This window comes from Miscanthus floridulus, chromosome 14 (assembly GCF_019320115.1).
Source record: "Miscanthus floridulus cultivar M001 chromosome 14, ASM1932011v1, whole genome shotgun sequence".
NCBI classification, from domain to species: Eukaryota; Viridiplantae; Streptophyta; class Magnoliopsida; order Poales; family Poaceae; genus Miscanthus; species Miscanthus floridulus.
Genome location: NC_089593.1, coordinates 19,274,442 through 19,300,899, shown reverse-complemented (window position 1 = coordinate 19,300,899; position 26,458 = coordinate 19,274,442). Strand labels below are relative to the sequence as shown.

General features: G+C 44.9%; 2 protein-coding genes across 2 annotated transcripts; one reads left to right on the top strand and one right to left on the bottom strand.

Moving 5' to 3' along the window:
- Positions 1–18,967: 18,967 nt before the first annotated feature.
- On the bottom strand, positions 18,968–20,559 carry LOC136506060 (proteasome subunit beta type-6-like). Its single transcript, XM_066501184.1, has 4 exons — positions 20,362–20,559; positions 20,041–20,114; positions 19,815–19,889; positions 18,968–19,216 (listed from the first exon to the last, which is right to left on the bottom strand). The coding sequence occupies exons 1-4, from the start codon at positions 20,492–20,494 to the stop codon at positions 19,085–19,087; spliced, it is 414 nt and encodes a 137-aa protein (XP_066357281.1). The 5' UTR covers positions 20,495–20,559; the 3' UTR covers positions 18,968–19,084.
- A 4,052-nt stretch (positions 20,560–24,611) lies between these two features.
- On the top strand, positions 24,612–25,422 carry LOC136503833 (citrate-binding protein-like). The gene is made up of 2 exons (XM_066498784.1): positions 24,612–24,929; positions 25,027–25,422. Exons 1-2 carry the CDS (start codon positions 24,612–24,614, stop codon positions 25,420–25,422), a joined length of 714 nt encoding a protein of 237 aa, XP_066354881.1.
- The last annotated feature ends 1,036 nt before the right edge of the window (positions 25,423–26,458 follow it).

The following is a 26,458-nucleotide window of genomic DNA, read 5'->3' as shown; positions in this document are numbered from 1 at the left end:
GCACTATGCTTTTATTTTAGATGGTCTTATGCCCTGTACTTCGTTAACTATCCTAGACTGTAGTGCTACTGTTTGTATCACTGAAAAGGCTACTTGTGCTGTTGCAGTCACTGAAAGGGCTACAAGTACTGTTGCAGTCAATGAAAAGTCTATTTGAAAACTCACTGAAAAGCCTAGATTCGTTTACTGTTGTATCCGTATACGTAATGAATTAATATCAGAGTGATGTACTACATTTAGATGAAGTGACAAAACACAGGTGTAGCGGTTTAGTTTTAGCAAATGTCGAGCGGAGGTTCCTCGAGTGGAAAGGGTTTCGGCAGAGGGAGAGGAAAGGGGGTGAGGAAGGGACCTCCGATTGTGTGGGAGGGTTCTCTGGGTCCTGATTCTTTTGAAGAACCAATAGAGGAATTTTCTTTGGAGAGGAAGAGTGACTTCACCCGTGAGAGACCTCTTAGATCATACGACAAGTGCATTGAAGATTGGCCAAAATGCCACCACGGTTTGGATTGCGTTGTGCAGATGTACAACGACTGTGACGGTGGAGGCCGTCATTTCTACAGATGCCCGCGAGGATTTGTATTTCCTTTGAACTCTCTCCTTTTTTAGATTTGCATTTGGTTTGTAATAGTACTTATTGGTAGATGGGTTTTTAGGATTCAAGCTGTCCAGATAACTATGGCTTCACTAGATGGGTCGACCCTCCTCCTATCTATCCCCATCAACAGTATATCACATATCTACAGGGACGCATCTTTGACCTAGAGTATGGCCCTAGAAGTGGTAACAGGGATAAGTCGGACGACGACAACAGCAATGATGCAGAGGAGGCACTATGCAATAATCTATACTGCCAGTGCCCGTACCATAAGAAGCACGGGCCTCCTTCTCCACCACCACCGCCACCACCGCCGTCAACTGGAGGATACTATGGGGAAGGCGCAACTCAGTTCAATATGTGGGAGCATTATTAGGACCAACCTTTGTTAGTCAATCCGAATGTGGAATGCTTGTATGAGTTGTTCTTTTCAATCTCCTAAGACATGCTAGGTTTAGTTTGTAACATGCCATTGTTAGTTTTCATGTGAGTGTATAATCGTAGTACCTTTGCAACGTCTGTATCACTTGTTTCTTTCAATCCCCTAAGGCATGCTAGGTTTAGTTTGCGACATACCATTGTTAGTTTTGATGTGAGTGTAATCGTTGTGCATTCGCTATTTCATAAATTGCAGTTTACCTATCTCTAAGTTTCATGTACTATGGTTGATTCCCAAATTGAAAAAAGATTTGACTCTCTCTAAAAATAGGGGATTGAAATCGAGCCAACCTTCAGTTTTTCCTGCAGGAACAAACATAAATATAGTATATCTACTCTTATTAGTATAACTCGTGTTAGTAGAAGAGGAATCGTTGAGAAAGATTTTTCATCTGAATCATGCAAATAGGATTTCAATCTATACCAAAGGTTTAGAAGACCTCTGTCTTTAATACTTGCATGTTAAAACTTGAGGAAACCACGGTAGTAGAGGTGTGCCACGGTAGGGGCGACAACTACGTCTCCTTGAGGAAACCAAGGTTGTGGGGATCAAGCTGATGCGGTCTCCCAATTGGAAGCCTCTCCCACATCCAAATCTGTAAAAAAGAGTGGAAACTTACATGTTAATCACTTTTGTTAAGAAAAAACATTGAATTGTAGTGGAAACTTGTACAACTTTGCTTTATTACCTGCAACAGTGTGATGCACCCTGACATTGTAGCGTGTGCGCCTCCAGGATGGCGGCAAGCCTCACAAAGCTGACGGTACAGGAAGGCAAGTATAGCTGAGCCCCAACTCCTATTGCCGGCATCCTCCTAGTTCCAAAGGCATGGGATGTACATCCAGGACGCCGTGTCTCTAGTGCCGTCAGGGAAGAGAACCGTACCAAACATGTGTAGGATGTAGGCCCGACAGTAGTATGTCATGGTCTGGGCACTCCCGAAACTGATGACGAAGCCACCTCAGGGACACCCCACTGCTGCCCTGTTTCTTGCCAGCCTCAACTGCCGCTAGGGGACGTCCCAAGAAGTGCTCAACCCGCTGCTGCCATCCTTCAGACTCCGTGTCTCTTGTCACTGGGAATCCTTAGATTTTGACTCCAAGGATCATGGCAACGTCCTCGAGAGTGACCGTCATCTCCCCGCACGGTAGGTGAAAGCTGTGTGTCTCCGGACGCCACCGATCTATCAACACAGTCAGTGCCACTGGGTTGAAAGGTGGCGTGCCTCGACGACAAACACGAGCAACGATAGCAAGGTTCGCCAGCTTCAGGAGGGGCATGTACCTCTTGTCGTAGACCATGGTCGTAGAGGCCTCATGTGTCATTGGCCTCAGCACATTCAAAACCTGTAAAAAAAGACAAGCATGAAAAAGTATTAGTTCATGTCACTTTATAAAGAGCATGGACTATAGAGCAAAAGATGAACAATGCACTGTTTCATACGAATTATTGAATATAGCTCTCCGTTCTTGATCCTTCGAGCCCGGTGGTGCTCATCGAACCTTGGATCAAGAAGGGGGAACTGATCCATCCTACAACTTAAGGAATGCTAAAGCATTAGTATAAGTTAAAGCATGTATATGTGGTACGAAGTAACATAACAATAAAAAAACAAAAGTAAACCAATGCACTATTACACAAAGCAATTCAAGTAGCTAGCTTGGTGGATACCTGTTGTCTAAGCAGTTCATGACATTTTCTCTTATTGTGGCCCGTCTTATGGCAACTAGAGCAACGGCTCTTTTGGGTGTCCTCTACAAAATGTGTCCCAACCTTACTTGTGGTTGATCTACCTTTCATGGCTCGATCTATGTCCATCCTGAACCGCTTCCGTCGCCTAGGTCCTCTACTCTTCTAGAGTAAACCAAGATCAACCACATATTTGGGGCCATCATAAGTAGGCCATTGACTCTCATCAAGAAATGGCTCGAACTGAGGATTCTAGGTGCTCATTAGGTTCCTCAAAGAGAATTCCGTGGCCATACGGGGAGGGACCTCAGCGTCAACACGTCTAAGGTGATAGGCTGTAATCATGTGGGAGCAAGGCCTATGGTATATGGTTGGTTTTCCACATGTACACTTGTTCTCATTGATCACTACTTTATGTTTTCGAGCACCCCGGTCTTCACCACCAATGTTAGTTCCACCACCCTCTAGAATCTCATATCCATGGTTGATTGGATCAAAACATGAACCCTTCTGCTGTTTAGACTTTTTCTTTGAGAAAGCTAGTTCCTAAGATGCTAAAAGTGACCAAGCTTTGCCTGCTGTCCATAGAGACCTCGCATGCTTCTTTCTCGAAACGAACCAAGCATTCAACTTGTAGAAGGTGAATGAGGCAATAGCAGTCACAGGCAGACCATGACAACCTCTTAGAAGGCTATTGAACATCTCTGCCATGTTACTAGTCATGAAGCCCCATCTCCAACCTCCGGTGTCATATGCAAGTGACCACTTATCCTTCGACGCCATCAACTCGCTCAAGAATTGCCTGCCATCAACATTTGTGGCTAACTTTAGGGCATCTAGCTTGTCTTTGAATAATTGAACCTCTTGCTGCCTGCAAACCTCCTCAAATAATTTGAAGTTGTCCTTTGTGTGATCACGCCTTATAAGATTCTGAGCAAGGTGTCTGGTGCACCACCGGTGATGTATTTGGCCGTAACTAGGAATCTCTTGTTCTACGGCACTTAGAATGCCAGCATGCCTATCGGATATCACACAAACATCACGTCCCAGACCAATTACCACTTGTCTTACTAGCCTAAGAAACCAACACCAACTATCCATGTCCTCCTTCCGAACAATCGCAAAGGTCAATGGCACAAGCTGGTCTTCTGCATCTGTCCCAATACAAACTAGCATTGTGCCTTCAAATTTCCCTGTAAGAAAGGTCCCGTCAATTGAGACGACGGGCCTGCAATGCTTGAATGCTTCGATGCTCTGCCCGAACGCCCAAAAGGCCCTTCCAAATACCTGGCTACCATTCCTTGTTTCACCCTCCTTAGGTAAATACTCGAAGTGTATCCCAAGATTTATAGCCCTCATTGCGTTCAACATTACAGGGAGACGCTCATAAGCTTCTTCCCAATTTCCAAATATTATTTCCGGTGCACGCTGCTTTGCCCTCCATGCTTTTCCATACTTGACATAGTAATTGTACCGTTGGAAGATGATCTCAACCAACGCGGACACCGTAATGGTTGGCATATGCTTCACCACGGGGCATAACTGCCTTGCAATGAACCTAGAATTGAGCTGCGGATGGTTCTCTTCTGCCTCAGCAGTGGCACAAACATGTGGTTGCTTCATTGAGGTAATCTTCCATTTGCCTACCTTCGTCTTCCTAGCACATACTCTCCAACCACACTGTTGTTCTTCACAAGCAACAGTGTACCTCTTCTCCTTGAATAAATTGATGACCCTAAAAGGTCGGTTGTGTACAATGGAGTACTCTTGCAACCATGTTTTCAACTCATCCATGGTAGCAAACAATATGCCCTTCCATATGATGAGGCAACCGCTAACATCAGGCACTGTTGTATCACTTGGCCCACCATCAGCTACTGCCCTGTGACCATGGCTAAGGTCCTCGAAATCACCAACTAGTGGATCTCTCCAAGGCAAGACCCTAGACAATATCACTATTTCCCTAAAATTGAGACGACCAACAGGGCGACCGTCATCAGAGTCTTCGGCTATCTCCTCTACGAAGGATTCATCATCTCCAGCTATCTCCATGTCAAAACGGTTCGTAGCCCTAGCATCACCAAAGTCTTCTTCACCACTAAGATCATCTTCGTCGCTAAGCTTATCCTCAATAGAAAAGTCCCTGCTAGCGTCGTCCAAACCTTCTTCTGCATCACCAATTACATAATCATCATCCTCTTCATCACTATCATGATTGCCCTCACCATCGGCAACCGCATTCTCCTCCTCATCTCGACCGCCCTCAAACCAACCTCCATCACGCTCGAGCGATCCAAACACTTCACCACCACCGTAGCCTAGTTGTGTGACAAGTATTTCTTCTTTAGACAAAGGACCATAACCTATGTGAGCGGGGGAAGATGGGCATGCTTCGAAGTTATCATTTCCTAAGCCGGACTCCTTACTTACTACTAAATCCAAAGATCGCACTTCTGAGGCCAATACAACTGCCTTGTAATCATTCCATTCAGACTCGCTTGTAATTTTGAGCAACCGCTTGATCCGAGGACCCTTCGACGACCCAACATCTATGACACCTTCAAACTGAACATGCACGTCTCCTTCATTCCAGCCTAACTTAACCTTCACTCGCTCCACTAACTGGGTCAACGATGGTGTTTCAGAAAAAATTAACAACTCCTCACACATGTCTAGAAATTCCAAACTATCATCTCTTGTCCTAACAATACGGCCTCCATGATGCAACCTCACTAATTTATCCATCTACAGCCATCACACAACAAGTAGTGTCACATATCAATATATCATGCGAGTTTCAATCCAATAAGTAGAAACTAAAATATATCATTTCATCTTTTTCAACCCCAACAACATAATCATTTCTAGTCATAAAAAATTGAAATCTAATGACCAACAAAAAACTAAAATACATACTAACCCTAATGACCAACAAATAACTAACCCTAATGACACCTACAATAAACAAAGAACCATAATGACCAAAATAACTAGAAACCAAACTAACCTAACATGTTCAGCATATAAAACAGTTAAACAACAATGCACTCAATCAACCTAAGCCATACATTTTGCAAATGCAAATACACATATACCAAAACACCATACACCCATGATTTCACATGATTAGAGACAATGCAAGCACATCTATGCGGATAGATTGGAGGAGGGGAGGGACCATTACCTCGAGGAAGCTTCGGGAGACGAGATCCGGGCACGAAGGGTCGCATTTGGGGGTTAGGGTTTCGTGGGGGCGCGGGGGAGACGAAGAGAGAGTAGAGCGCCGGCTTTCAGAATGGAGGGAGGAAGAAGAAGGGGGCCGCGGCGCGGCTTCAAGGGTCCAGACCTCGGCGTTGAGTCGGGCCGCGCCGAGTCTGGTGGCTCGGCGTTAAGTGACCCCGCGTTGAGCTATTGGGCCACGAAGCGTTGTTGGGCCGCCTGGGCCGCGCGCCGGATGGTGCCAATAGCTCGGCGTGTAGTCCCACCACGCCGAGGTTGGCCCTGTGGCGTTGGCTGACACAACGCTGACGTGTCGGACCCCATGCGCCACCGAATCGCCGTTGACCGGGGTCGTCCGTGACGTGGCAAGACCTCGGCGTCGTGTCAGTCGACGCCGACCCTCATACCTTGGCGTCATGTTCTTAGACGCATAAAAATGGTCTATTTTCAGCAAACGTTTTGACATAGGTCTTTTTGTAATTTTTTTTTAAAGGGACCAAAATGCAAAAATTTCACCTTTGATGTTGACGTTGTTGACGCAGGTGACCATGGCGCCACTGTCGTTGTCGTTGCTGGCCGTGTTCTTTCCTTTGCTTGGGATGGAAGGGAACGGCACCATGCCGCCCGCACAGCCATAGAGCAACCCAGGAAGAAGCACAGGAGTAGAAGAGGGCTCTTTATTGAAGGACTCACTTCATCGATTTGGAGGAGACTTCTGGCGGCCACCATGACCACGAGGAGCCTGCCCGCCACCAAAACGACGAAGATGAGGAGGACAGAGGTCCTTAAAACACCCATCCGGGCCACTTATTCCACTAAGGGAAACTACTAGAAAGAAAGGGAACCGGCCCACCTACCTTCGTCGCCGGAGAAGAAGGGCACGGGGCCGGGAAGACGGTCACACGGAGGCTCGATTCACTCACAAGGAGACTCTTGGCTGAGCGGCCGCATTCAGCTGCAGCGGCAGCAGCCCGACACCGACGCCGCCGGGGCGCGATCCGCGCTGACGGACATGGTCGCCCCGGTGCTCATGCAGCCCTCGGTGCGAGGCGGCCCCAGCTTTGGCGGAGATGCGCCGCCGCCGTCCCCTGCGCCAACGCGCATATACAAAAGAGCAATGGCCAGAACCGCCGTGCCTTGAACTTCGGCACGGATGGCATCTAGCTAGCGTTAGGTACGGGTGGTGCACACGCCAAAAACATGCATTTTCCAGCCAGCATCCGTCCATGTTCTGAGCAGAGTGTTCTTGGGCGACGATCGGCCAGCCGGCCGGATCCGAAGAGCGTCAAAGCAAAGCATAGAACTCATCGACGCATGGACAGAATCGCCGTGCCTTGGATTTCCGCAGGTATGTAAGGCATCTATAACTAGCGTTTAGGTACATGGTGCACGCTAAACATTTTCCAGCTAGAGCATCCGCCCATCGTCTGAGCACAGCAGACAGCAGAGTGCTGTTCTCGGGCGGTCAAGACTCAAGACGACCGACCTTGCCTGTGTCCGTCTTGTCCTCGTATAGGGTGGCCACAAGCTGTGTCTGTACACGTCCTTCTTCTACTATACTACTATATGAAATTCTACACAAGTTTGCTGGATTTGGTCTGGGCTTCATGCTTCTCTTTAGTTTCTTTATAAAACAGCAATCGGTAATTATACTATTTTTCATGGCTTTTTCTAGATACATACCCTACTGTTTTCACTAGAGGCTCAATCCGGTCCATACACTTTTGAAGTTGAAGGATTGGACATTTTATTTTTGCAAATAAGGACATATTCCCTCTATCGATTTTAAATTAGAAGACGTCTTGTGTAGCATCCAGTTTTAAAAACAAAACCAGATACACACCATATGTAAGCCTAGGCAGTCAAATCACACGTATGGTCATAAATAGAGGTAATATTAAAGGACAATGCTTGGTATATAACGTACTTAATACAAAATAAGATAACATTAAGCACAATCAGCGGATGGACAACTCCAATCTCCGGGTGCATGGACGAAGCCAAAAAAAAAAGTTTAGGGAGGCTGAACAAAAGTCCTACCGCGCGACTTAGCTCTACTATGGCCACTCACAATAGATAAGTATATAATAGCTTAAAGTAGTCCTACAGTGAAATTTTTAGGGGGGCTTCAGGGGGATCCACTAAGGATGGCAACGGGGATGTACCTGTCGGGTATCGCCGGAACGTTCTCTGCCCCGCTATGGAGAATTCATCCCGTCCCCGTTCCCGTTAACTGTCTCGTGTATAGATTGTTGCCCATCCCCATACCCGTCGGGCATCGGTCGGGTAACAGATACCCGACGGGTACTGCATACCCGATAAACAAGGACACTTGGGGTCGTAGCTTTGCAATCGGAGATGTTTCTTTTTCACCCGGGTATAAGTGTCGGAGTCTCGGAGATACCGAGGAGAAGGAGCGAGGTTGCGAGGAGGACGAGCAAAGGTGGCAGAGAGACCGAACTGAGGAAGCGAGGGGCACGAGCGCTCGTGAGGTAGGCGTGCTTGTACTGCTGGGAGAGATGGTGAGAAAAAATTGAACTAGGGTTCCTAGAACACACAAACTATATATATGATTGTCGAGTGCCGGAGGCTTTGCCGAGTGTCGGAGGCTTTGCCGAGTGTATTTTATCGGGCACTTGGCAAAGACGGTCTTTGCCGAGTGCCAAATAAAATACACTCGGCAAAAAAAAAACACTCGACAAAGACGGCTTTGCCGAGTGTTTTTTTTCGGCACTCGGCAAAGATGTATTTTGCCGAGTGCCATTTTTCGGCACTCGGCAAAATGCGTCTTTGCCGAGTGCCTTTTTTCTAGCACTCGGCAAAGATGTATTTTTCCGAGTGCCATGTTTTGGCACTCGGCAAAGAGGCATTTGCCGTGTGTATTTTTTTGGCCCTCGGCAAATTATTTTTTCAAAGCAATTTATGAGGCCCTAAATGAATTCAAATGAAAAACTTTTCAGCTACAAAGTTGTATAACTTCTCAAGATCTACAAAGTTTATTTTGGTCATTTCTTTATTTGACAAAGCGACAATAATGTTGTTCATAAAATCTACATCTCTCTCATATCTCCCATATTAGTTTCATGAAAGTAGAAGAGATGTATATAAGATTTGTGAACAATATTACTACCACTATGTCGGATGAATAAATAACCAAAATAAACTTTGTAGATCTTGAAAAGTTATGAAATTTTGTAATTGGTAACATTTTGATTTGAAATCATCTTGTCATGCAAAAACGACGTTTGAATTTGAAAATTTTAAAATTTGAATTTTTCAAAAGACCTCGGATGGAAAAACTTCCTAAATAAAAATTGTAGATCTCCAAAAGTTATGAAACTATGTAGTTGACAACTTTTTGATTTGAAATCATCTTATCATGCAAAACTACGTTTGAATCTCTCAAATTTGAAATTTGAATTTCTCAAACGACCTCGGATGGAAAAACTTCCTAAATAAAAATTATAGATCTTGAAAAGTTACGAAACTTTGTAGTTGACCACTTTTTAATTTGAATTCGTTTAGGGCCTCAAATAAGCAATTTACTCTTGGTTTAGTATAATATATAATGATAGATAACGGAATCTAGATTCAAGTGACAGTGTAGTGCAGTGGTAGAGCAGTAGACACGCGAGGGAGAGGTCGTGAGTTCGAATTCCGTCGGCCGCGTTAGCTACGAATTTTGAGCAAAAAATGCAGCGACTTCGATGGAGACGGGCGGGCGCTGGCCGGTGGCGGCCTCCCCCGAAATAATTTTTTTTGCTATTATTTTGGGTTTTTTTTTGCATTTTCATTTTGCCGAGTGTAAATCTTTGCCGAGTGCTTTTCCGGCACTCGACAAAGGCTTTGTCGAGTGTCCGACAAAAGACACTCGGCAAAAGCTTCTTTGCCGATTAATTGTTTACCGAGTGCCCTTTGCCGAGTGCGGTACTCGGCAAAGCCTTTGTCGAGTGTATTTCGGACTTTGTCGAGTGCCTGCGAGAGGGTGTCCGGTAGTGGCATCTATAACTAGCGTTTAGGTACATGGTGCACGCTAAACATTTTCCAGCTACAGCATCCGCCCATCGTCTGAGCACAGCAGACAGCAGAGTGCTGTTCTTGGGCGGTCAAGACTCAAGACGACCGACCTTGCCTGTGTCCGTCTTGTCCTCGTATAGGGTGGCCACAAGCTGTGTCTGTACACGTCCTTCTTCTACTATACTACTATATGAAATTCTACACAAGTTTGCTGGATTTGGTCTGAGCTTCATGCTTCTCTCTAGTTTCTTTATAAAACAGCAATCGGTAATTATACTATTTTTCATGTCTTTTTCTCGATACATACCCTACTGTTTTCACTAGAGGCTCAATCCGGTCCATACACTTTTGAAGTTGAAGGATTGGACATTTTATTTTTGCAAATAAGGACATATTCCCTCTATCGATTTTAAATTATAAGACGTCTTGTGTATCATCCAGTTTTAAAAATAAAAACAGATACACACCATATGTAAGCCTAGAAAGTCAAATCACACGTATGGTCATAAATAGAGGTAATATTAAAGGACAATGCTTGATATATAACGTACTTAATACAAAATAAGATAACATTAGGCACAATCAGCGGATGGACAACTCTGATCTTCGGGTGCATGGACGAAGCCAGAAAAAATTTAGAGGGGCTGAACAAAAGTCCTACCGCGACTTAGATCTACTATGATCACTCACAATAGGTAAATATATAATAGCTTAAAGTAGTCCTACAGTGAAATTTTTAGGGGTGGCTTCAAGGGGCTCCATGTGCCCAGGAGCCGTAGGGGGGTCGAGCCCGCCCTACCCTACTGTTGGCTTCATCCCTGTTCGGGTGAAGACTTCACTCCACAGGGACAACTGACTGGTTGATCACAAGCCTAAACTCCTCTAGACTTTAGCAATATGGTACCCATCCGAGATTTTTATCCAAGTATTGAAAAGTAAAGCAAACGTAAGTACATGTCGTACTCAGCGATATAATATGAGATTTATGAGGCTCAAAAGGTAGACACTGGTTTAACTGCATTAGCTTTTATTGAGTTATCTTTTAGCAATTGAGTAGCAATAAGTTTATCACAAGCCCATATAAACACATGATCAGGTAAACATGATTAATGAATAGCATATAAATAATTAATCATTAATGATCATCTATTCCATAAGGGTCCAAGGCTGCTCGTGACCATGAGTATGACTGATATACTAGTTTTACACTCTGCAGAGGTTGTACACTTTCATAATGAGCCGTGATTTACCCTTTCATCCGAGGCTGCTAATCTCTTGACCCACTTTTAGGAAAGGTCGACATGGTTCACTATGAAGTCTTTCAAAGGTTTGTCTAACAGGTGTAGCCCACTAAGGATTCTCCATCAACTAGTAAGATCCCTCCCTCAAGGTGTGATTAACAAAAAAATAATGAAACCAAAGTGCACTCCCTTGGCAGGCCGTGAGATCAAACCAATCGGAGCCCCTTTTGCGTCTTTTGGTAAGCTACTACAAACTAGAAAAGGTCCTCATACTTAACTAAAGTCAGAGACATGTAGCACTTATGGCTATAATATAAGTCCCGGATGATCGCTTACCGATAAGTCCTTAAAGAGAAGAATCTAGAGCATCACAAAAACTATGCTCTAGCCCCTTGTTCCTTGTTGCTAAAAAAACATCCTTTAGTGTTTATTACATATACCATTAGTCAAGTTACAAGACCATGGTCTTTAATTAAGCACTAGCATCATACTACCCAAATGTATAACCTATTGGTATCAAGGTACAAGATAACAAAGCACTAGGAAATCCTTAATGATAATCAAGATAGACACATGCAGTATGAATTAAATGATTAAAGATGAATAGGACAATAAGGATGACCCCATGCTATACTTGCCTTGAACTCTGATCTTCTGCTGGTTCGTAACTCCAAAAGATTGCTTCTTGATCACCAACGCAAAGCTCACCGATTGGACACGATTATAGAACACCATACAAGCATCCAAACACACATGCATCGCTACGAACACACAAATACGAAAAGCACGCTAATTAATCGGAGTTACGGTTCAAAAGAAACGACTATCGAGACGTTTTATATTATATTAAAGAAAATATTATATGCATGATTTATTTTAATTGAGCAAAGCCACGTGAAAAGTTATTTAGACCAAATTACTCAAAATATAATTTAATTCAAAAACAAGGTAAAACTACTCATAGTTTATGTATAGAGAATATCATATAATTGAATCAAGTTAAACTTTATCTTTACAAAAGAAGAAGGTGTATGTGAAAGCAACTGCTCGAGTTTATCTCATATACAACGTGTTTACTAATCAACTTAGAATTTAGAAAAAAATATGTAAATAAGCAACTAATCACACTAATATTTGATGGATAAATTACCGAGGTATAAAACATATATGGCTTTTAATTATAAATCTGATTATATCAACGTTAATCAATTTAGCAATTAAATTAATAAAATCATAAACACGTGACATGAAAAATATTAGCACTAGTGTATAGAGCGTAACGCAACTTAAACTGAACCAAAACGGAATTAAAACGGAGATCTATTGCTGGGTATAGGTGGTGTATTTCTAGATTTGTTTTTCTAAAAGAAAACGGCCAAAATGCGTGGGTGACGTGATGATGACGTCATCAAGCTGGCAAGACCAAACCTGGGCACGCATGGCTGCTCTGTTAGCTTCGATCGCTAGCTCGCGCGTGCACGGGGAAGCGCCTACGACCATGATTCGACCAGGGAAAAGCACCGAGTGAAAGAGGAGGTGAAGGCAAGCTCACCTACGTGATTCGCGATAACGGGGAGAAGCTACCGCTGTTCTGTTGCCCGATGGCCGGGGTGGTCGGCGTTTACCTGCAGGGGTTCGGCGGCGGCTTAAACAACACACAGAGCAAGAAAGAGAGAAAGGAAGATGCAGGGTGATCGACTGACGACTACCACGGGGAGACGCTCGGGTCTTCGGTGTTTACAGCAGCGGCGGTGAGTTCGTCTTCATGGCGAGATTCAAACGGCAGCAGCGACAGGCGAGGCTAGGGCAGCTCCTGGCGGCGTAGATGAAAAGGTACGGACACAGCAAGGGGTAGCTGGGCGTGGGGATCGGATCACGCGAATCCCGCAGAAACGGGACTGCCGCGCAGATTCGGTCGGAGGTGTCCGAGCCGGACGCGGCTGACATGCGGGGCTGGGCTGGCAGCGACTAGAGATGCAGGGTCCGCGCGGCAGTGAACATGCATGGCCGACAGCTACTTCCGAACTGCATGGAGAACGAATAGCAGGCCGACGCCCTTGTTCAGTACGTAAAGAGACTTGTTAGCCTTGTTGAGTGGCAATCAGTGGCAATCAGTGGATGAAGACGTCGACCTCGTCGGGATGGTCTGCGGCTTGACGACGCACGAAGTCATGGCACCGCACTTGCTTCGACGACGAACCGCGATGACGGTGGCATGTATTCACGGACAAAGAGCTCCAGCTATGAGCAGAAGATCGATGACGTACAGCTCGACTGGGCGGCAACGGGCTTTCCTTGATGCGAAGCTCGTCAGCGGTTTGCGGATGGCGGCGAGGCAGCCGACGGCGGGCAAGGTTGCGGGTCCTAGCTCGGCGAGATCGCGATCGTGGCGGCACGAAGCTAGGACAAAAACGGCGGCACATAACGTAGATAAAAAAAAAGAGAGGCACGATTAGAGAACTCCAAGTTTTATAGGGCGTCGGGTGCGGAAACCAAGCCATAACCCACAAGATGGAGCGACGGTGGCAGGGGCTGCCATGAGACTAGAGTCCGATTGCTGCACGGGAGGTAGGAGAAGGATGCAGCTGACATACAGGTCCGGGCGTAGCTAGCTGGGCTTGCGCAGCAGCTGCTGCTAGGCCACTTCGGCCAGCTGAAGGAGATTTTTTTTTTAATTTTAACACTTTTTAAAAATAAATTTTAAATCTAACACATCCGATTTTTTTTAAACTAACACTTTTGGCCACGCCTATTGCCCTGGCGCGGCCAAATGCCTGTGCCGCGCCATGCATGGTGGCGCGGCAGAGGGCTGACGTGGCGACGACCAGGAGCGCTTACCACTGACGTGGCTGGGCTCTGCCGCGCCACCGATCTTGGCGCGGCACTGCCGCGCCCTAATCAATGGTGCGGCAGAGCCGAATATAGCTCCCGCCGCGGCCTTCCTCCTCCCGTGCCCGAGCAGCCGCAGCAGCGCAGCGCAGCGCCTAGCCACGTCACGCTCGTCTCCGCCCGCGCCAAGCCGCCGCGCCACGAACGCCAGCAGCCCGTGTATTATGTACTTGGATTTATTGTACCCATGTATCATGTACTCGGATTTATTATACCCATGTATTATGTACTCGGTTTGTAAAACGAACGTAATCGATCGAAATTATCTCAAACAGAGCGCCGTAGCCCACTGGTTCGGCCGCAACCGTGCGCAAGTTGAAACGAACATGAAGCAAATAAATGGACAATAAGTTCGCACACAACATGTTCAATGGTTTATGAGTCTGCAAGTTTTTGGCGACAATATTCATTCGACAAAAGTTCGACGTAATGAACTAAGTCCTAGAAATGTAAGGATCCCTCGAACGCCTCTTGGAAACCTCGTCGTCCGATGGAAGAAGATGGTCGTCGTACTCCACCTCAAGAAGGTGATACAGCTGGTGCGACGTGGGACGGGCCATCCTGTTACAATTTGATAAACAAAGGGTTAGAGTATTCAAATTAACAATATTCAGATTAACATTACGTTGCCATTTCCAAATTTGAAGTACTTGTTATGCAATACGAACACAATATAAAATCACTTACTGCCCTCGTACAATATAAAATCACCTGCTCCCCACCTCTTCACAAAATATTCATTGCACTTATGAAAGGAGAACTCAACAATTCCATACATAGGCAACGATCGTACTCCAGTGAATACACGGTTGAAGGACTCCGAGGAGTTAGTGGTCATGATGCCATACCTGAAACTCCCCTCGTCATATGCTAACGCCCACTGAGTCTTCTGTTCCATCTGCGCCTCTAACCAGGCCTTTCCCGCTGCATTTACCATCTTGTCTAGTTCTCTCTTTGTCTCCTTGAACTGGTGCTCTGTACGTACACAACATAGAGCCTTTACCTTGTCACATACCTCCTGCTTCCATTGACACCGCCAGAAATTAGCGGCAAAGTGTCTCATGCACCATCTATGTACTAGAGGCGGGAACCCATCTATATGCTCAGCTGCAGCATTAAGAGGCCCTGCGTGACGGTCGGAGATCAAACATATAGTGCGAGTTAGGCCAAGCACTTGCACACGAAGAAGCCGCATGAACCATGACCATGATTCATTATTCTCTCCCTCTACCAAAGCAAATGCGACGGGTACTATCTGGTCCTCAGGATCAACAGCAGCAGCCATCATCAAGGTGCCTCTGTACTTTCCTGTCAGAAAAGTGCCATCAACAAGTACGACTGGCCGACAAAACTGGAATGCATGTTCTGTTTGCGCAAACGACCAGAACACACGATACATGACATGCCTCAATGGGTCCCGAAAAAACATCCCTCCGGTGTCCACAAACTATTTCAAACCAGGGTTGAGTAATGCATTGCACATAAGATGCCGGGCACCCTGTTGTACGCTTCCTCCCAAGTACCCCATCTAATGGCCAGAGCAATTTGCTTAGCACGCCAAGCCTTTCCGTACGTCACATCGTACTGAACAAATCCGGATATGGACTGTTGTAAAGAAGACACCGAGATGTCGTTATTGTCATCAACGAGCCCCAATATATGACGAGCAAGGTAACGTGCAGTGAGCTGCTGATGATTTTCCTTCCCCCTATTGTCTAGGCAAGTGTGGGGTTCAACAACTTTAGTTATCCTCCACTTGCCATCACTCTGTCTCCTTCGTGTATTTAACCTCCACAAACAACCGTTTTTGTATATCACGTGGTACCTCAACTCCTGGTCTGAATGAGTCATGGTGTATGGCCTATGGTGGTACACAGCATAGTCCTGAAGGAAGAGTTTTATCTCTGATATTGTGTTGAATATCATCCCCTTTCTAAGGATTTCTTTCTCATGGTTGTACAATGAATTCCTACACATCTGGAGACCGGTGTCACAAACTGCCATGTCCGTCATGCTGACATCCCTATAGTTCGGAACGCCCCTGAAAGGTACGTTCTTCGACCTTAGTTGCTCAAGCTCAATCGCTGTGTAAGGTGGTGGTGGAACATACTGCTGCGCTTCGCTAATTCTGGCACATGAATCATATGGGGTATCATCTGCAGCCAAATCTGTGACTAGTCTACCCTGAGCCTAGGTACCATGCAAAACCTCAGTTAGTACTGGTAATGGCATAGTATGAACAGGTACTGCCATGGCATCCGGCGATGCTGTCATAGCATCTGTACCTCCTTGGTCCTCATCATAATTGTCTGAATCACTGCTGACTACATCACCGATCCTGTCCTCCTCCTCCTGCTCCTCCTCTTCCCGTTCAAACTCATTCACATCGAAGTCATTGCTTATACAACCAACTGTAGTTGAATGAAACTGCTCATGCGTCAACTAACCGTCCAAATCCATGTTATCCTGAGTTGCTTCCCCTTTAACCCCTAATTCTTGGTCATTGCCTCCAAAACCAACAATGGATGGGCCATCATGAACACCCTGGATCCTGTACCCATTGTCCACCACCACCTCAGCCATGGGCACATTGAAATCTTGGAGAACCCTATTGTAGCGGGACCAGTGAGCAGGGTCGCGCAAGGGCATAAGGACATAGTGTGCCCTAGTCTTCACAGTATCAAACCTCCCGTTTAGTGTGAAATCACCGCCAAACTTTATATTCAAACGGACACAAATGTCGTTGAAGCTAGGAGGTTCATCAAACCATTCCAATTCTTCTTCCATATCCTCAAACATACCATCTTCTCTCCTAACACTTCCTCCATACAAAACTCTAACACAACAATCCATCTGCAAGACCATTTCTAGAAACTTCATCAAGTCGTCGAAATCGTCGTACGTAATATCCATAGTTTAATAACTATACTCGCCATACTAACTATACTTTAATAATTTAACTAACTTTATTAACTATAATAACTATATTAGGGGAGTACCTCGCTGCAGCGGCCGTGCCGTGCCATGGCCCAAGGGGGTGGCGCGCCGACGTATGGGCGCGGCGTCTGTGCCGTGCTCGGTGATGGGCTGCCTGGAGAGGGCGGACGCGGCTGGCTCGCTGGCTGGCGTAGGAGCACGCGGGCGCGACTGCCGGCCTGGCGTGGGCAGAGGCGGGCGCGGCGGCCGACATGCTCGGCGGCGGCCTAGCGCGGGCGAAGGCGGGCGTGGCCTGCTTCGCGGCGGCTAGGCGCAGCGCTGCTGCGGCTCCTCGGGCACGGGAGGAGGAAGGCCGCGACGGGAGCTATATTCGGCTCTGCCGCGCCATGGATCAGGGTGCGGCAGTGCCGCGCAAAGATCAGTGGCGCGGCAGAGCCCTGCCCCGTCAGCGGTCAGCGCTCCTGGTCGCCGCCACGTCAGCCCTCTGCCGCGCCACCATGCATGGCGTGGCACAGGCATTTGGTCGCGCCAGGGCAATAGGCGCGGCCAAAAGTAGTAGTTTAAAAAAAAATCAAAGGTGTTAGATTTAAAATTTGTTTTCAAAAAGTGTTAAAATTAAAAAAAAATCCTGAAGGAAAAGGCCACTCGGGCCGAAAAGAGTAGAGGATTGAGGATTTCTCTTTTTATTTTATTTTATTTTATTTTAAAGTCATTTTCAAATCTTTTAGAACACAGTTTGAATCATTTTGTGTTTTTGTTAAAACCACACATTACAAAAATACAAATGCATCAGCATGTATGCACAATAATGTTGCTAAACCTTATGATAAATTTTAACTTAATAAAAATTATGATTTTACTATAGTCTCATGAGCACAAAAAAAAAGTTTTTAAATCAATTTAACTCTATTTCAAAAGGAGAAATTTTAGGGTGTTACATCTTGCATTTTCTAGATGCATAGCTTTTTCTATGCACTATTGTCTATATACATAATAAAAGTAATGTATCTATTAAATTCAAAACGTCTTATCATTTCGAACGTGGTGACTAATAAACACCAAGCAGACAAGTCTGTTATAATAGTATAGTCCTAAAAAACAATATATAATAGTATAATTATTACTTTGGCATGCAAACTGACACCAACTATGTGAGGCCTCAATGCTGCCCAAAAATGTTCTTCCACTGTTGTTGAAGAAAAATGAGAAGCTATCTTGGAACGGCAACAAATAACTAATTTTTAATTTTTGCGACATTTAAGCAGCTAACTACCTAGAAGGAGAGAAACAAATTGCATTGGCTGGATTCCTCTTATTTTATTTCCCTGGTGGAGAGCCGATATTTATAAGCATTTTCACTACTGGAATCTCGCTTTTTCCTGTGTGTGCGAAAACACACAGAAAAATGCTAATACCGTCAGAAAAATATTTTTCTGACGGTGTACCCTCAGAAAAATACCCACAGAAATATAATGATAGAAAAATCAAATTTTTCTGTGAGTTCACCGTCAGAAATAATTTTTCTGTGGGTCTCACACGCACAGAAAATTATGTTCGTCCAGATTAAAACTAATTTTTCTATGTGTTAATCCACACAGAAAAAAGAAATAAACGCACAGAAAACACATGTTTTTTCTGTCGGTCTAGGTGAATTCACAGAAAAATTCATTTTGCTCAGATTAAAAAAATATTTCTGTGTAGCTAGCCTTGCAGGAAAAAAGAGTTAAACACAAAAAAATATTTTAAAACAGTAGCAACAACATATTAAAATATATAATTTCCATACAGTAATTTATGTGCATGACCAACAAGATTTCATTCAAATAATACACAAATCAGTAGTTCATCATGAATGGAGTCAACACTTATGTCAAAAATAGAATCAGTCTGATCTATCAGCACATATATCATATATATACAGATATGATATCTGGTCATCTACATGTTCAACAATAATACTACAATGAATTCACAAATATGGATATCGAAAAAGAAACCAAACTATTTTTTCTTGTTCAACCAGTGAAAAGTTCACAAAGTAAGTGGAGGGCAAATTCACTGCACCATGGGATCAGGGTTCCCAGCAGCAAGAATATCAAGCAAAGAGTTATGGGGCTCCAGCTCGTCGTGCCACAGGGGTAGCTTGTCGCTAGGATAAAAGTTCCTCTTCACGCCATCGGCATTTATCTGCAGTGCAACCAAATTGAGTTTATTTTGAACTAAAAAAAGGTTTAAGCCAAGAGAACACAAGCATAGAAAATGACAGTAAGAGATAAGTATAGGCAAAACACAAACACAGATTGCAGGTCACTGCATTCTTGGAGACTGAACATAATTTTTTACAAGGTAAACCTCAAGAAAATGAAAACTGAGCAAATAGATAGAATTCACTGAGTGGATGTGGTAAGCAAGTGAATGAATCAAGTAACAGAAGAGTAAACAGCATAGAGTCCAGTAACATTGAGATAAGGCGCATTCCAATTGATCTTGTACCTTTGTTCTAATTCATTTTGGTACAATCATTTTTTTGAAACTACAATCCATTTTATTAATTGATAGAAGAATGTACAGCACCACACAAGAAGTTAAATGATCAAAAGTTATGATTTTCAGTTACAGCTGATTGAGTTTCACTCCGAAAGCTATCAAAAGCATCATGCTAGATATAAGTGCCAAAACCAACATAAGACAATCCATGACACCCAACTAGTTCAGGTAATTGCTACATTTCAGTTTCTGGAGGGAACTGAGCATGAAAATTTACACAAAAATAGAGAGAACTTACAGTAACTATACAGACAACCCCTCCACTAGCACCATCATGGGCCATAGCAAGGGAAACTACCTTCACCACAAATTTCTGTATATATAAACAATAGAAACATATTAGGAACATTGAGGCTAGTTGTACTCTATTCGCTTTACACAATTATAATAACCTTCAGTCATACTACTACACTAGAGAGTATCTCAATTCTAGGATCTAAGTAAGAAGAAACTTAGCGACATACCTCTGCCTCTTCCTGGCTCATTCCCTCTTTCCATTCATGATCAAGAAGGGCATAAAGGTAACTGGAACCTGAACCTGCAATTCAGAGATAACATAACAAGTGTCAGAAACAATATTTCTCAAGCAAAGCAAGTTTTTTTCATAACAAGATTTAGAGTATGAACACTCAGAGATCATGTACAACTCAAACAGTAAGTGATTTAATTACTAGATCACTATCCATAGCACAAAAGGTATGTCACAGCAAAGAGAATAATGGAAGTAGCATTGAAATACTGACTTGGAAGAAGGGAACAATACAATTTTATGGGCAAAATTATACCTCCAATTGCAAATGGTTGCTTCAAGATCATTCCACCAAGAGGGACCGAGAAAATTTGGCCTCCCTCATACTTATCCCATCCTCCAACAATCATGCCAGCTTGCAACATGTTCTGGATATTAATAACAAACATTCATTTTGTAGTTCAACAAGAGTTTAACATCAAATTCTGACACCAGGTGCTTATCAATGAGGAAAGTAAAAGAATGTTTTAACAGTTTGTGCTGGAATGCTATGGAACATACCTTGTTCTAATAAGCTAGCAACCTAATCAAGTTGGCTGCAACTTTAACAGTAGCTGGTTGTCCAAGCTGGATTCTGCACAGAAGGGTAACTTTAGCATCAGCTACCTTGCATGTCAAATATCTCAAGTAATTGTATACCATCATATTTATCAAAGTTGTGTAGGTTTGTCAACCAAGCATGTTTTAATATTAATGGTTAAGTCAGTAGTTTTGACTGCAGCAACACCACAGGGACATTTATTCCCCACCCAAGGACTTCTAGGGATTGGTAGATCTTGCCTTGTTTAGGATCAGTGTCTATTCTAGTTTGATTGGGTTAATTAGATATTCTGAGGTGTTGTATAATACTTAAGTTGGAGAGCAAAATATTCAGAAAAGGCAGCTCATGGGAAAATGGCACAACAATGAACTCAAGTTGGGAACAAAATGCTAGTGTTGCGAATGATTCTGGTGACTGGGGAGGCTGGGGTAGTGGAGTTGGAGCTATTGCAAAGCCAGCAGATCAAGATAATTCATGGGAAGTGCATGCTAAGGAGCCGGACAATTCCACTGATTGGGGAGGCTGGAGTAGTGGAGGTGGAGCGGCTGCAAAGCCAACAAATAAAGATAATTCATGGGAAGTGCATGCTAAGGTGCAGGACAATTCCACTGATTGGGGAGGCTTTGCTTGGAATGCTGGAGATGGAATTGGAAGACCAAATGCCAAGTCTAATGCAAGATCCAGTTGGGGTGAGAAAGATAAGATGGAGTCTGATGAGCATCTAAAAGTCCCAAAAGAATCAGACACATGGAGTAATCTGCCGCAGAAGACTCCTGGGGTAATCTGGCTGCAACACCAGTGGGCAATTCAGATGCTACCAACTCAAGATAGTGTCTGATAGTAACTACCAACTTAAGATAGAGCTATTCACTTAAATCATTTGTGTCATCTCAGATTGGCAAATTCCCTGAATGCCTAGTATGTCTGGCTGGGTTCACCAATACCATCTTTGTTGACTACAATCACATAGTGTGCTCTATCTGTTGCCTATAGATTGTTGACTACAAAAATAATTTAATATTGCACCTAGTAGGCACTTAAAATAGAGAAGACAAAACAGCATGAACATCAACTAAGAGCAAAAATGAAGTGCACAGAGTAATCTTACATGTCACTTTCATCTTCCTTAAGCATAACAGGGTATGTCTGTTTTTTTATCAACAATGGCATACAAAAAAAATAAGGAGTGTGCTTTAGTAATGTCAAAGTAAATTTAATCCATCAATAAACTTAGAAACAACTGTGCTTTAGCAAAGTGGAGACAGCTTAGTACCTTTTATCTCTGACAATATCCTGTGCTAACTACCAAAAAGATTGTGAACCCATGAATATAAATTAATAACATCAATTAAATCAGATAGATATTGCACTATAATCAGGTTAAAGGAACTAGACAAAACTGTAATAAGGAAAGAACTATATGATAATGACCAAACTAAGACTAAGTTCATTCAATCAAAGAACAGAGATTAACTCTCAATTCACAAGCCAGTTTGATTTACACACAATGCCATCTACTGAGAAACAACAAGGATTATCCTCTGACCAATGAGTTCATCATTTCCTAAGTTACAGAAATTATTTCACACAGAACCACAGAACAGCAGTGACATGCTTAAGCATACACACGGGATTAGATCAGATTTTTCAACATGTATTGCTCTGGTAAAAAAATCAGTACTAGTTATATTAACAAAATTCAATCCACATCCTACAACATACACATGGGATTAGATCAGATCTGTTCTGAATACACATAACCAAATGGCCGGGGAAGAAGGTAGGGGAGGGGGGAGAGGGAGGGGGCGGCACCGGCCGCTGGATCTCGCCGGTGGAGAGCGGGAGGGGAGGGGCCGCGCCGGGGAAGAAGGTAGGGGAGGGGGGGGGAGAGGGAGGGGGGCGGCACCAGCCACGCCGGATCTCGCCGGTGGGGGGCGGGAGGGGAGGGGCCGTGCCAGGGAAGAAGGTAGGGGAGGGGGGGAGAGGGAGGGGGCGGCATTGGTCGCCGGATCTCGCCGGTGGGGAGCGGGAGGGGAGGGACCGCGCCGGGGAAGAAGGTAGGGTAGGGGGGAGAGAGGGAGGGGGCGGCACCGGCCGCTGGATCTCGCCGGTGGGGAGCGGGAGGGGAGGGGCCACGCCGGGGAACGCCGGCCGCGCCGGATCTCGGGAAGAAGGTAGGGGAGGGGGGAGAGGGAGGGGGCGGCACCGTCCGCGCCGAGGAAGAAGGGGAGGGAGGGGAGGGGCGGGATCCGGCGGAGGATGGGCGGGTGCAGGAGGAGGGGAGGGGAGTGTGGGGGGGCTGGGGAGGGGAGGGTGCGGCGGGAAGAAGAAGGGGAGGGAGGGGAGGGGCGGGATCCGGCGGAGGATGGGCGGGTGCAGGTGTGGGAGGAGGGGAGGGGAGTGTGGGGGGCTATGGAGGGGAGGGGAGGGTGCGGCGGGAAGAAGAAGGGGAGAGAGGGAGCGTGCGTGCGTGAGGAGCCGAGCGGGCGAGTCCGCGGCGGGTTAGGGTTAGGACTTCTTCGTTTTTTCCGTGCGTGTGTTACTTTTTTCTGTGCGTTTTAAAATAACCGACAGAATAATAATATTTTTTTCTGTGCGTGTATATATTTTTTCTGTGCGTTTTTAAAGAACCGGCAGAATAAGTTTAATTTTTCTATGGGTGCTGATTTTTCCGTATGTATTGTCACGCACAGAAAAATCATATAATTATTATGTGGGTTTTCGTATTTTTCTGTCGGGATATTTTGAAACCCACCTTTTTCTGTGCGTACCAAAAAAAAACACACAGAAAAATTCGTCACCCACGGAACAATTCGAGTTTCCAGTAGTGCTTTCTGGCAACAATTGTTCACTAGTATAGAAGCCCATTTTTTTTGTTGCTATTTTTTTCACTAGTGGTTTTATAAAATGTATAGATGCCAATAGAAATTAAACCGTGAGCCCATGACTATATACCACCATTGTAAATATATATTTACTAGCGGTATTCTTAAGTTTATTGCTAGTAAAAATCATATATTTACACTTGTAGTTCTCTTAAGGATGCCGCCAGTAGAAATGGGTTGTGTTTATTTTCTATCGTATACATAAAGAATTTGAAATAATTTAGAGATACATAAATCCTTTATTTTAGATCGATAAACACAAAAAATCAAAACGCTGCTGTATTAAGCAACAGACACAAGCATGGCTACAGGTGAAGCATGGTCACGCCATGGGGATTGGCATGACTCAGCTACTGTTTCAGTGCTTCTGTTTTTTATGGCGAGCTATTGCTGTGATGTGGCGACGTGCGAGACGAGCAACTAAACACGCCCATAGTATTAAAACTGAAGGAGAGACATCACCACCTCGGAATTCAGGAGGCTTTGATCTTGGATAGAAAGTTCCTATGGCAGCATCGACCGGCGAGGCCGACATCGAGTTTACCTTCATCTTAACGCACCGGTCTTGCTCAAAGGTTTAATTTTCTAACCATTATATTTAGCACTACTTTTTGTTATGTATGTGCTAATTTGTGAGAAGAGCATACTTTATTTAATAGGACTAGAATCCGAGATATATACTATATCTATCATAATTTATATTCGAAATATAATTTTGCAAAGGCCTAATTTTTCAACAGTGCTTCATTTCACATGTGAGACTAGATTCCATTTCCATTATCAAACCGAGTAGTGGTTGCCGCGGCCGGCCGGCCGGCCCTTTCTTTAGCCGTTGCTTTACAAACTGACAATACACGCGCTGACGCGCACCATGAAGCCAGGATTATTGACGATATGGAAACAAACACCCGGTTTTGCTAGAGGCCACCAAGCAATGCCAAACTTCCAACACAAGGTGATGAAGGTGACAATCCCTTCTTGCTTGGACATCACCACCGATATAATCCCACATATAGCCAGGCACACTCTTGCATTGCATCCATAATCGCACATATAACGATCGAGGTCCTCTCATCGATCATGGCAGCCTCCTTCTTCCACCGCGCTCTCAACGGTGGCGAAGCAACGCGCACGGAGCCAGTACTATTAGTCCTCTCCATGGTCCTCGCCTTGGCGTCCTCCGCCTCGGCCATCAATGGCCGCAACCTCACTGCCGGGTTCATCCAGGTGGAGCTCGCGGAGGGCAACTTCGTGGTGCAGAGCCCCTACGATGTGCCGGAGAACCAGCGCTACAGCTACGACAATGTCACCGGCGTGCGCACCTTCTTGGTCTACGCCAGCGATAAGCCCTTCAACACTGTCACCGGCACCAAGCCCCGCACCGAAGTTCGCCTCACCGTAAGCACCCAAGCAACCATGAGCTACCACTTCATCTGTTCCTTCTCCAATCTCCATGATGCATATATATATACGTGTGTTTGCACGCACCACACAGTGCCACGACTACTCGTCGGGGCTGTGGCAGTTCGAGGGCTACGGCTACGTGCCGGCAGGGACCTCCGGCGCGTCGGTGATGCAGATCCACAACGAGGACGGCGGCGCGCACGCCACGACGCTGATGCTGTGGGTCTACAACGGCACGCTGCGGTACTACGACCGGCAGGTGGTGGAGGACGGCATCTATGACCGCTGGTTCCGCCTCAACGTAGTGCACGACGTCGGCGCGTCGACGGTCGCCGTGTACGTCGACGGCGCGCCCAGGCTGGCCGCCAACGTCAGGCCCAGCGCGTTGCACTACTTCAAGTTCGGGGTGTACATGGGGCATCACGACGTGTCGCCGCTCGTGGAGTCGCGCTGGAGGAACATCACCGTGTACACGAAACCCTATTAACTGGCTACTAGCCTTCCGCTAGTCAGTAGAGCAATCTGTATCCATTTGAGTTGAAATTTGAAACGGGTTCAAACAATACTATAGTGCCGATCAAGCTATAGACAGCTAGTAGGAGCACTCGCTCTTTGATCCCTCGAAAAACTCATAATGAAAAATAATATGTTTTTGTCATTTGTTTTAGTTGAGGCGATTATACTTTTGTCCCATGTGTGTCTGTAGCTATCAATAAGCAGGGCTGCCTTAGGCATTCCTTTTCTTTTGCGAGGCCTTCCACAGCGTGGAAGTGATGCCTAAAAATTCTAGGCCCCATATGCAAAAAAAAAAAAAAAAAAAAAAAAAAAAAAAAACTGGCATCACTCATGTATGCTGCATTGTGGGTTTTGATTCCTAGAGCCAAGACAATAAAAGAGTCATAGCGTAGACGCTTATGTACCGTGTCTTTCTCACACTCTACTCTCTTTTGTATTTTTCAATAAACGGGCACCGATGCTTCTACTCGCTTCGCTCCCATTTTTATGGAGCCGGTATCACATAATATGTCTAGTGATGTTTAAATCTTTTTTTAGAATCAGGAGGGGCATGCGCCCTACTAAAATTTATTGAAAAAAGTAAAACATAACTACAAGCGAGAGGAAAGCGAGGAGGGAAATTAAGAGACAAAGAAAGAAACTAAAATGATCAGTTTAATTACAATCTTTGCTCTAGTCATGTGCTAATACTTCGGAGAGATATCTCTTTTTTGAGCGTAGTATAACCAGGCCGAAGACATTTTTGAAGATTTGCTTACACCTTTCTGTTGTAGCTGCCTCTCCCAGAAAAGATTATATTGTTTCTTGTCGTCCAGATACTCAAGCAAAGAATGATGATGACTTCTATGAACAAGGGGACAACCTTCTGAAAAATATGTAGAACTTGAAACGGTTCTAGATGCTGGGGGATATACCCAACCATGTTCCAGCACGACCTTGCAAACTCAGTGCAAGAAGAGATGGTCTCCTCCACTGCTTCATCATAAAGAATGTTGGCCCACTGGATC

Excerpts from the sequence above, each read along its gene's own strand:
- LOC136506060 (XM_066501184.1), bottom strand. The coding sequence starts at position 20,494 with ATGTTTGTTATTAATATCCAGAACATGTTGCAAGCTGGCATGATTGTT. Across the intron at positions 20,115-20,361 it reads GCAACCATTTGCAATTGGAG|GTTCAGGTTCCAGTTACCTT; the intron begins GTATAATTTTGC and ends TCTGAATTGCAG. Across the intron at positions 19,217-19,814 it reads GGGTTGTCTGTATAGTTACT|ATAAATGCCGATGGCGTGAA; the intron begins GTAAGTTCTCTC and ends GTTGCACTGCAG.
- LOC136503833 (XM_066498784.1), top strand. The coding sequence starts at position 24,612 with ATGGCAGCCTCCTTCTTCCACCGCGCTCTCAACGGTGGCGAAGCAACG. Across the intron at positions 24,930-25,026 it reads GCACCGAAGTTCGCCTCACC|TGCCACGACTACTCGTCGGG; the intron begins GTAAGCACCCAA and ends CGCACCACACAG.